This window comes from Lagopus leucura, unplaced genomic scaffold, assembly GCF_019238085.1.
Source record: "Lagopus leucura isolate 7727_CA_CO unplaced genomic scaffold, USGS_WTPT01 Super-Scaffold_100002, whole genome shotgun sequence".
NCBI lineage: Eukaryota > Metazoa > Chordata > Aves > Galliformes > Phasianidae > Lagopus > Lagopus leucura.
Window position 1 is genome coordinate 42,531,780 of NW_024962263.1, and position 12,190 is coordinate 42,543,969.

Consider the following 12,190-nt stretch of genomic DNA (forward strand, 5'->3'; position numbering starts at 1 on the left):
TTCAGCCCAGTGAATTTCAGTTATACAAAAACCTCAGAAACTGAATTTTCTTCATCCTAACTATCCAATTTTGAAATCCATATTATCCATATTTTGAAAGCTTCAGGCTAAATGGTGTCTGGGAGCTAACACAAGGAATTAGACACTTTCAGTAACTGTTTCTAATGTCCTGTAAAGGAAATTCCAGCCAGGGAATAGGAACGGCTCTTCAAGGAAATTATAAGAAACACAGATGAGAGCTTTCACAGTGCAGCATCTGAACACTGACTGTTAAGAAAAAAAAGTGTCTCTCATTTAAAAGTCATAGACACCACAGATGGCAGGTGATAGTGAACAACAGACTCACCTTAGCTGTGTCCCTGTTGGCTTCAGGCAGAAGCATGATCAACAGATGCAAAGCTTGAAGCTGTAACTTGATCTTGGGGATTTCTAAGAACATGAATAATTAATAATTTTGAAATCTCATTTACAATCACTTTGTCCTAAAAACCTAGTTGCCCAGACTTTCCAGATACCCAGCAGCCGCTGGCCAGTTCAGACTAACATGTTTAGCTAGTAATTAGAACTGATTTCTTTCTAAAATGTAAAATCAGCACAGTGTTTTTTTTTCCTCTTCATCATCCTGGATCTTTGACAGAGAGGGAGACAAAGACTATATAAAACTCTTTCTAAATAAAAAATAGCCAATATTTTTCAGTGTTAGTCAGTTTCTCTCTGACGTCCTAGTCAAAATGTGTTGTACATGGGTGAAGCTTTTCTGCTCTTTCAAGTGGAAATGGATATTTATTTTCAGAATTTTTTCATACTAATATTTTTAAGTGAATGCTTGTTACAAAATCCTATCATATTTTCAACAGTTGGTATATATTCATCCAGTGCAGTGTCCACTAGAGCTGGGATGGAGACAGTGCTTACTCAATCTATCCTTTACTTCCATTCTAGGCGGATGAATGAGGCTGTGGGAAAAATAAGTGTCATGTTGATATTGTCAGAGGGAATACAGTAACTCTATTTTGTTCAGATACTTCCTATTTCTCTGCATTTTCTAATAGCAAAATAGAGAGAAAATGCTCTTCACTGCATGCACTCTGGGACTCATAAGAAGCCTACTCAGGTATGTAAAGGTTGCAGCAAAGGATCATCACCTCTCTGTGACCTTTAAAACTACCTCAATGGAGACATAGAAAATTTGGCTGCGATCTTATATAAAAGTTCAGAATTTTCTTCACTAATTTGCCTAATAAATTCACTATCCTGACTGATACTCTCATACTGTCCTTGCTCAAGTGAATTTACAGTATAATGAATAGGTATTGCAAGGTACTACTGCATTCTTCCTGGAAGAGAAATGAGCAAAATGTACTGTAAATGTCACAGAGTGTATTTTCAGGGTGTGTATGCTGGAAACAAAATGAGGTTGCCTGAGGTCATTTGTGATCATATTCATCTTGTATGAATATTCTGACCTCAGCATAAACTTCAAGAAAAGTAAAATGGAGTTAATAGTATATTAAACAAAAGGAAGTGACTTGATCTTACCTTGCAGAAAATTTCATTCGTGAAATCTATATTTTGTGTCTATTAGATTGTATATAAAAGACATTGCTCAATCATTGTTTGCTCACAGGTTTCAATCTCATGTTAAACAGTTGTGTCACTCACACAGTACTATAGGTATCATTATCTGCATATTTTTTTCTCTTTAAAAAGGAAACCACGCAGACAAATTAAATGCTTAGGTGAGGCAGTCTGATTTTTGTCTTTCTACTTCAGTTTATACGAGCTCCTTTTTTTTTTTTTTTACCTACTTTCCACTAAGGTGATAAAAGCAGGCAGATATTCCACAGTGAATAGTGGACTTGGGAGTTCTCTTATAAACATTTTAAGCAGTCCTGCTGCATCATTGTTTCGTACTTGATCCCAGTCAAATGTGTCTTCATAAAATTTTGTCTCAAGTTCTTGATGGAGATTCTGAAAGATAAAAGGAACACCTGATTCTCAGATATTGCTTCTGGCCTGGTAGTTTTATATCACTTCAGAAAATCTTTTACAAACCACAGACATATTTACACCACAGTTGAATTAAAATAGCTCTAAACCAGTTGTGATCCAGGTACAGCCACATGGAGTTCAGAGATGGTTAACAAGTGAGACTCCAGGAAATACTTTGAAATGCAGGTTAAATTTGGTTTGCCATAGCTAGATTTCCACCAGTGACACATTTGAACTACTTTAAAGCACGACAACTTTGTGCATTGTTTAGTGAGATTTTTAGCACAATAATTTCTTTTTATTTAAAGCACTCCTCCAGAGGTTTTGGCCTTTAAATCACAAAGGATTTGCATGTCTGGCTTCAGCATCAGTGAAACTGCTAGACAACCTGTTGGCACTTCAACCAAGGGGCTTTGAGTGAATGGTTTGAAATTAGGTTTTCTTTTCTTCAGAAGGATGCTTTGTCTTAGGATAGCCACAATTAATTTTGATCACTTTGTAGTGATCTCCTTACTTTGAGAAAGCCTGCACTTGAAGCATGCCAAAAACAAAATAAATTAAAAAAAAAAAAAAAAAACAAACCAAAAAACCAAAAAACCAAAAAACAACCAACCCTCAAAAACATAAGAGAAAGCTCAGATAGATAAAATTGATTGTATTATTTTGGGTACCCAGTCATTCCTGTTGTCCCGTGTTACCATTTTGCTCTATAACAAAGCTCTGGAGGGTAACAAATTGACGTTTCACATGTGTATGAGTGGGAAATATTTGATAAGGTTCATAGAAGAAGCAGAATTTGATTTCAGATACAGATTACTGTTTGGAAAATGAAAGTTCCATTAAAAAAATTGTTGGCTAAGAATGAAGTATTTTTTTTTCTAACGTAAAGCTAACCATGAATAATACAGCTTTCACAATTATTACTGGCCAAACACTGCCTTATCCATAAGAAGTCTGTTAATGTTTCTTTGTGAGACTATTTTTGACAAAACGTATCTGTTGCTGATATTCAGGTTTCAGGTCATGTTTTTGTCAAATGTACATTACTACAATGCAAAAATAAATAAATAAATACATAAAAATAATCCAATTGGACAGAAAAGCTTTGAAAAATGAATTCTCTTTACCATGCCTCACATAAATAGAAGGAAATTACATATCAAATATGGTCAGTGAAGTGAAATGGCTGGCAGAAACAGAAATAGAGGGTCATTCAGGATTTGGTATACAATGTTACAATCTCATTTTTTGCTAGGGCATTTTACAGGTTAAAATCTAAGTGACCTCAGCTTCCTCCATTCACATCCTTTGCACGTAATCTACACAAACACCTGAACTAACTTTTCTTTTGGTAACTTACTGGGAAATGTGGAATAGAACTCTTCACCTCATCAAAATCACAGAAAGAAAGGAGAACTACTCAACATTTTTTCTTCTGAGAAAGAGGTAAAAGTTAAAAGCAAGATTTTTGAAACACAAACACATATGTGTACACATATATCTACACGGGTACTTATGTATAGATATGTTTATACACACACATACCTAAGTGCTTTTAAAAAAACTTTTTGGCCACTTTTTCACTATGGCTGATAGAACGGTAGATTACAGCTCACTGGAGCTTTCATTACAAATTAGATTAGACACAGAGGAAAAGTTGTATTTATTTCTTCTATCCTTTGTTTTATAGAAGAGTGACCTTAAATCACTTCCATATGCCTTCTCTTTCTCAAAATAAGACCGAAATAAAACTGGAATGCCCTCAAATCCTAATGTCATAATAACATATGAAGGCTTTGAAGAACGAAATCTGGATCTGCTTTGAAGAAAATTTCCTTTTGCTGGTTGGGTTGCTGGACGGACTTAAGTGAAGACAAAACCCAAATAATTTAAAGTGTTTAGGTGGACATCCATTACCAGAAAGATATAGATAAAATCATACCTCAGACAGTCTCCTTGGGTAAAGGCAGTGAATAAAAAGTGAACAAGACAAAAAAACAATATATACAGAAAAATAAGAAAGTCCTTAATTAGGTAGGGCAGAGCTCTGCTGTGAGATCTCCCCAGAAATGTCAGAGAAATTTAAGATTGTGTGAAATAATACTTTAAGAATTTTTGTGAAAAAAAAATGAGGAATCCAAAAAGTACAGGGTTACAGGGAATTAGGAGCTCTCTTCTTTTATAAATCTACAATGTGAAAGGGAGTTGGGATGCTGCTGCCTATCTTTGGTGCTTTTCACATGCTGCTTCTTCCTGATGATCTCTACCCATTGATGTTTAGTAATCTCTAACCTTATTAGTTGTGTTTTTACTACCATTTTGAGATTTTGAGCCTTCCTGCTACATTTAGAAAATCAAGACTAGTTATCTTGAAGATGAGAAAGTGAAAATGGGAAGTTATCATTATAAATTGCTAGAATCATATTTTAAAAAATTTAAAAAAAAAATTTTAAAAAAAAAAAAAAAAAAAAAAAAAGCAAAAACATGCAAGAAAACACCATCAAGCCAAAGAAAAAAAGAAAATGGAAAAAAGGTAGACACTGCTACTAAACCCATAAAAATAAAAACCAAATTAATTTCCTAACTTCTTATCTTTCCTCTGTCACAGGCTTCCAGCTCCTAGAATTTAGTTAGTCAGCAGAAACATTTCCGAGTGTTACTGTACTGCAGTGGCAGAGCCAAGGTTACTGGGCACCAGATAGCCTGTGTTCATGGCCTGTAAATAGCCTGTGAAAATACAGCATTCTAGGCTGCTAAACAGTGATCACAGGCCAAATTTCTCTCACTTGGAAGATGAAATTTTAAGATCATAGAAGACAAATGAGAAATAAAATGGCACAAAAAATTGTTAAAATGACATAGAATAAGTTCTTTATCTTAAGTTAGCTCAGTTGGCAACTCTGTATTCTGAAATAAATTAAGGAGATAAGATCACAGCAATTTTGGATGACAAAGATAAACTGAAAAGATCACTCAGTGTTCAGCTCATTTCAGCATCAAGACTGTGCTTTATATAGAACATTACCAAATGCAAAGCAACAGACCACATGCTCTGTGATTTATTGGTTCCCAGGAACCAATTTAACCTTTTGCTGATAGAGCTGGAAATGTCGATCTACACACATCACTATTTCTGTGCAGTGTGCATTTGTGTGTGCTGTGTTATTTGACATAGAAGCTGTGTTCCATGAGACAGGAAACTGGCACAGACATCTACCTTAACCCTGGAGGCAGATCCAGGCACTCGAAGAATTCCTTCAGTTTCTAAACCAGTTTCCTCAAGCTTGAGCAGCAACTGAAAAAGAGGCAAACCCAGAAAAATACTCAGAAGTATTTAAAAATGCCATTAACTATTTTTAATATAAGTCTACTTGAAACAAACCTGAAAAAAAAAAAACAACAAGCCTTTCAACATAATCTGCTAATGAAAAAAAGCTTAGGTAAATAAACCTTCATAATTCAATCTCTGTATTCCTGACTCTGAAATCTGATGTAGAGAGAGTACAGAAAATTGATAACACAACAGGCGTCTCTGTCCTTGATGTGACACTTGACACTGCTATAGAACAAGTAACATATAAATGCATATGCTCTTTTATTAATACATTTATGTACTATATATTAAGTTACACTGGGTAAAAGTCAGTGGTGTTTTGAGGAAAACTCAACCTCTGAGAAATGCTTAAGTTTCTCCCTGAGAAGCACAGTGGAATGGATTATAGATAACATGTGTCCCTGTGACCTAAGAACTCAGATTAGCAAATGATCACAGGATATTTTTGTTTTGAAATTTCTGTGAATATAGAAATATGATTTGCACTCTAACTTGTTATTAAAAATAATGTTTTGGTTGGACAAGATTTAGAATAAACAACAACCAAAAATAATATATTAGCATTTATTCACATAGCTCTGGATTTTTAGTACCAGCTGCACTTTCTATCTTTCAGTTTCCAATAATGTTGACAGAGAAGCCAAGCACTGCAAAGTCATGTAAAAATTCAAGTTCTGTCGGTCTTTCCCCTGACATTCCTCTTTTCTCAGAATTTACAACATTTTTTGGACTTTCAAGTCCTTGTTATTGCATGTGTGCTTGTGTCTGTGTATACATCTCCAAGACATCTGCTGGATGTTACTGCTTTGTCAAAAGTCCTATATAAATGATATTGCCTCAAAGGAAAAGATACCACAACCGCATCCAATCTAGAAATAACAGCTAATAACATGTTTAGTTTAAATTCACATGAAATTAAAACTCTTGAGAGAACTCATTTCTGCTGCTTTTGCACACACACGCAATTTTGCATGGCTGTTTCATTTAATAAGAAAGAGAAACAGTAAGCCTGATATTGGTTTCCAAGGTTTCCTGTATGGTACCATATAATTACAAAAATGGAAATAGGTTCCCACTGTAGATAAAACACACACAAAAAAAGCAGAAATCTGTAGAAAACACATGCAGAGATCTATAGATAACATCCTGAAAATTGTAAAGCTTGCATCTTTTCTTATCTGATCTGTGTTCTGGGTGCCAACGTGAATGATGGAAATGCCAATCTTAATGACTGAGCAAACTGTATTATACTCACTTTTTGGAAGATGAGAGGAACTTTTATACCAGGAATCTTCTTCTGATCATTCTCCAGCAGCACTGTGAGGGGGACTCCAAAAAGACCATTTTCTTAAAAACAACAACAACAGATGAGAAAGTGAGCAAATACAGCTTAATATGTGTCTTCTTATCAATGCTGAGCAGTGCCCAAGTGGCCGCCATGCAGATGCCATGGTACAGTACCTCGTCTCCGTACTCTCTCCGCACGATTCCTCTTCAGCTCTACACCCAGGGCATCGTAGAAGGCTGTTAGCTCAATTAGGGAGAGGTAGCGGATCTTCTTCATGTCTTCAGGAGAGAGATCTCCAATCTCTGTCAGTCCAAATCGGCTTTTCCGAACAATGAATTTCTACAGTAGAGATGAATTGCATCTTAATTTGCACTAGAATTATGTGCAACTTTTTGTTTTGAAAGAGATGCCCATATTTCAGAAGAAGTCAGCTAATACCAAAGAGCTGAACTGCAACTCCATATTTTAGCCTGTTAGGTCGAAATAGCTTGCATCCATCTGAATTATAATCAACCTTCTCGTTTATCATGTTCCCTTATAGTTCAGCTGGTATCACTGTGGCAGAGTTCTTAACTTCAGTGCCCTGCCTGTACTCCAGTCTTGAAGAACAAGCTACATGCTAACTAAATTTCTGTCCAGTTTCAGGAGAATATAACATTGCTTTGCTTCCTCCTCTCCCACACTGTCTTTGAACTCTGCTGAGAGAGTTGACACATTTCATCATGGATATGGTTGTATATCCAGTGGTGATGGGGATGGATGAATACGTTTATGTTCTGCATGTTTCTATTAATTTATGATTTTTTAAAGGGGAGCTCAGACTAAAGATATGAAGAAAAACCCAGAAGTAAAACCACTTAGTTCTTATGCCAACATGCCTCTTTTCTGGTAGCCTTTGGTACTTAAAAATTGTTTTGGCATAGAAATAGGATTCCCATCAGCCAAGAAATAATTTATTTGAACAGGCTTAAACTAAAAGATACTTAGTAATACTGGGATATGTGAAGATGTCTACATATTTTAGAAAATGAATTGTCATGAACCAGAGCCAGAAGCATTGCATCATGCCATAAACATTTGTACAAATGTCAGAAAGAAAAAGCATTTATGAGTTTTTTACTTGATTGCTAGAAATAGTAACAAAATACAATATAAAGCATGCATTTTAAAGCATTGTGGATCTTTGGTGTTTCATGAGGTTTTTTTTTTTTGTTTGTTTGTTTGTTTTACTTTAGTTGTAATTCAAACAAGAATTTATTAGCCAGAAATACAAATAAATACCATTACAAATCATCTCCTTCCTTTGGGGGACTGAGTAGAAACCCAGCTTTTAAGAGGGTTTTGCTCCTGGAGATTTCATTCCAGTCCTTTCATTTTTTAACAAATTTGGACTTAATGTATCTTTAGATGAAGCTAATCAAATATATTAAGGAAAAGAGAAGAAAAAAAATTGCACTAGATTTCAAAAGTAAGAGAAGACAAAGAACACATAGATCACATAGATTTAGGCTTCCTAAACTGCATTGCACATGGCTTTTCAGCTGGGGGAGAAAGAGCGCAGGAGATGGAATAATGTATTTGCAGGATTTCTGAGGCATTTTAGGTCAGATTACTCCCTTCCCAGGATGCAATAATGCTATTGTTTCTCTTATGCTGAGATTTAATAATGCAACAAAATTTATGTGGAAGATGTAGAAACTTAAGTATTTCGACTCCTTTTTAGCTTCATTGATGCAAAGCATTCCAAAGCAGTCAAAGAATAGTAAACCATCTTGGGAGAAAAAATTACACAGTATACACGTTTTCCGAGGGGAAGGAAAATAAAATATACATAGGGAATAACAAAGTCTGTTTGCAAATATGCCTGTCAAGAGAAAAAGACAAACTCTCCACAACCAATTACAAAAGGTAGCTACAATGATTTTTCATATTGGTTTGTTGACTTCTAGTGTCATAATGATGTGATGCAGTACAGATCAAGGTTTGGGGCTCTGCCTCTTTGTTGTGTCTTCTGTCATATTTTTCCAGTGATATTTCTTACTAATAATGGAGTCGTACTATTCATGATAGAAAATTACAGTACAAAATTAAATAACTACCATTTTGACTAAGGAGCATGTCTGAAATGGTTTGACATGTTGTCTCTGTGTGGGAACTACACAGTGTATTTACATGTGTATGAATTGCTTACTGAATTTTTGTTCTATGATATCTTTAACTATATCACATTAATTATGGTTCTTTGTTTAGGAAATAACATGTAACCCAATGCAGAAAATTACGTAGAGCTTGCTTTTTTTGGAAGCTGCAGAGGACATGCTGATTTATGACACAGAGTGAGCAAGAGGCAATTTCATGCAAAGATATTTTACAGTCTGGGCAACTATGGGGAAAAAAAACATATACCATGAACCAAGAAAAATGCCAACACCAACAGATATGATTACTGACTTCATTTAGAAAGTCTCTGTCTCTGATGAGCTGCCATATTTCTTGCGTACTCTTCCAAGTAATCCGAATGTTGTCCTACATGCACAATAGTCCACCTCAAGCATAATACTAGCATTTTAAAACTCAGCAATGATGCATCCGTAAGTCCAAAATATTCAGTGCAACACCTCTTACCTGTTAGTCACCAGTTTCCCTGCTATGTCTACTAAAAAGTGTCAGAGTGGTTGCAGAGAACAATTTGTGTGTGTGTGTGTAGTGAAGGTGGGAGTCTTATATTTACTATTACAAGGACCAAGGAGGAACTTTTGGTTTTTGAGAATTACCATGAATGTAGAGATAACTTTATTCTTCAATGGATGCCAAATTATCTCCAACACAAGAAAAAGAGACATACTAAAGCAAATGGATTTCACACTAGTTGCAGCCTGTTTAATTCCTATCTCTCCTTTCAACAAGGAAGTTTGCTTCTGCATTTCTGCTTCTTCCTTGGTGGTGCCTGAGATGGATACACTGATCATTCTTAGAGAATTCAGTGCCTGTGCGGATAGTAACAATTCAGGACCTCAGGAAATCATGATGTTCAGATGTTTCCAAATAATCTACAGCTATTTCATACATTTCCCCCAAAAGGTGGTATCTCGAGCATGAATTCAAATTTCCAGGAAGCTCTAAGGACAGACAGAAATAAGAAATTATCTATTGAATTCAAGGGATAATTCTGGAAAATGGCATGGCCGCTTATGTAGTCTTGTTGGATAATACAACATGGTAAACTTCCCTTCATTTCATTCATGTGTTATCTCCTATAGTGGAATTGCACTGAATAATGATAGGAGGCAATCAGTACTGATACAGGACTAAGCCTTGCTTTCCCCCCCCCCCCCCTTTATCTGTGAACCAATTTTAAAACCATGTGTTAATAAAAGCAGATAATCAGTCTGGGAAAAAAATAGGAGAGCTGATCAGTAATGAAAATGATTGCTAGTATTAGTGCCAGTAACTGGTCTTCATTTTTGATGTGCAGGTGATGCATTTTTTGTGGATTCGGTTACCCATGCTCATCTGTGATGGGTACAACTGAAAATGAGGCTTGAATATCCTGTTTACCTTTATGCCCATCTGGGAATCAGTCGTATGGCAGAATGGTGGGAGCTCTATATAAAGCACAAACAGCAAAGTACAGCTAATGTGCCTTAACAGCCTCCAAGGTGCCGAAGATATAAAGCAGGAAATTAGTAGGTGAAAAATACAAAGCAACAGCAACAACAACAAAAACCCAACAGAAACAACTGAGAACAACAACAAAAACCCAACAGAAACAACTGAGTAAATACATAGAAAACAAACTTACTGGCAAAGCGGAGTCTTCCTTTCTGAACCTCTGGCTCTTTGTCCACTCTCGGGTTTTTGGAAGGACTGTAATGGATTCTGAGAAAGAGACCTCATAGGAGAGCTCTTCTGTTATAGATGAACTGCCTTTATCTAGTCCACAGTCTAGACAGCTATTAGCTGAAAATAAGGGAAACCACATATAAACCCTGAACGTATGCTTGCATTCAGGACAAAGACATTAAAAAATTGAACCATGATGACAGAAGTCTTAAGAAAATAATAAAGGAAGTGCTTCAAAGAGGAATTTCAGTGTAAAACACAGTACATTCCTGTTTTGTCTGGAGGAAATAACCCCTTAGAAGTGAAATCCCTATTTTCATGTTAGATTATTTTATTTGTTGCTTTTCGTGAGAAAGATAGTCAAGTTGTAACTTCCTGTTTATCAGGAATTACCAAGCTTTTGTACTCTATCCCTGTCTATCTAGGCCAGCAAATTCTGCTGGCACTTGTGTAATGAACAATTAAATCCAAAAGTTCCTGGCAGAAAAAAAAAAAAGCTGTCGACATAGATTTTCAGGTCACTGTTGACTTATTTACAATCAGCGACGTGCATATATTTTACGTGACCACATACACACATGCACAGATTTCTTATAGTTGCTCTTTCAGGTGCATAGCATCAAAGCAGGGCCCACTGTACAATCTTCTTACCATTTGAAAAATGCTATTTCTACTTACTGCTCTACTTTAAACTTCAACTGATTCCTGAAATTAGTAGATGCGAAAGGAAAATTTCTGAAATCAGTACAGTCAAGTCCAGAAATATCCTATTGTCATGGAATCCAAAGTGTGGTAACAGGCTTGAGTTCCAGTGTTGTCAACTTCTATGACTCATCTGTCATATTTCAGGGCAATTTAACATTTTTTATTGAAGTCCAGCTCCTGGACTGTCACAATTTGTACAGTATAATGGTTTTCATTAAAGGAGATATCAAACTTCAGCCCCCAGGACTGCAGAGAAGATTTTACTAATGTGACACAGCTGCATTCAAAAGCCGTGGAAATGAGAAGTTGAACTCAAAAGCATTACACATTTTATAAACTTGTTCATGCCCCATGATTTTTGAATAATTGGATTTACAGGTGAAGGTACTTAATCACCTTCTTAACACATTTTGTTGTGGGATTCTGGTATGAAAAAGTGGGGTACATTATTAGATGGCTTCTGATCTGTCATAGATGTTACTCAATGGGCAAGGGATTTTAAGAAGCATTCCCAGACCACAGACCTTCTCTCTTTCATAGCCCTGGGTGTTTTTTCCCCTGTCTGTTCTAATACAACTTTTTGCTGGGCAGAGGTACCAGCAGAACAGGGAAATGATCAGGCTGTGCAATCAAGATAAATGTCTGTGGCACTATATAAAAAGGTGAATATCTAAGAAACTATTTTAGAAGCTCTTTATATGTATATATACATATATATATATACACATAAAATTTAATATAATTATACTAGCAATAAATTAACACTTTTAATTATCCTTTAGTTAAGCCCTGAACAATGATGATGGAAAGTGCATCCAAAACAAAAGATGGACATTGCCTTGGAAGGCTGCTGACAGCTAATTGAAAAAAAAAAAACAAGTTAAAAAGAGCTAATCATGTCCACTAGTGCTGTTAATAACTGTTAGGGCAAAGTGTTTAAGGGATATCCAAACTGACACTATCAGTAAACTAGAATAATAGGGGAGAGTCAGAAAAGTGATAATTTCTAACTTTACAATATCTGCAGT

The 12,190-nt window shown here is 35.7% G+C and overlaps 1 protein-coding gene across 1 annotated transcript in view; it reads right to left on the minus strand.

Annotated features, from left to right (window-relative positions):
- The window catches only part of ARHGAP28 (Rho GTPase activating protein 28), a 72,401-nt gene that overhangs the window by 9,397 nt on the left and 50,814 nt on the right, over positions 1–12,190 (minus strand). Inside the window, exons 6-11 of the mRNA XM_042870020.1 lie at positions 10,417–10,574; positions 6,788–6,953; positions 6,582–6,673; positions 5,210–5,287; positions 1,809–1,971; positions 347–429 (exon numbers count right to left, since the gene is read on the minus strand). Coding sequence (XP_042725954.1) covers positions 347–429; positions 1,809–1,971; positions 5,210–5,287; positions 6,582–6,673; positions 6,788–6,953; positions 10,417–10,574 — 740 coding nt within the window. The remainder of the gene's footprint in view (positions 1–346; positions 430–1,808; positions 1,972–5,209; positions 5,288–6,581; positions 6,674–6,787; positions 6,954–10,416; positions 10,575–12,190) is intronic.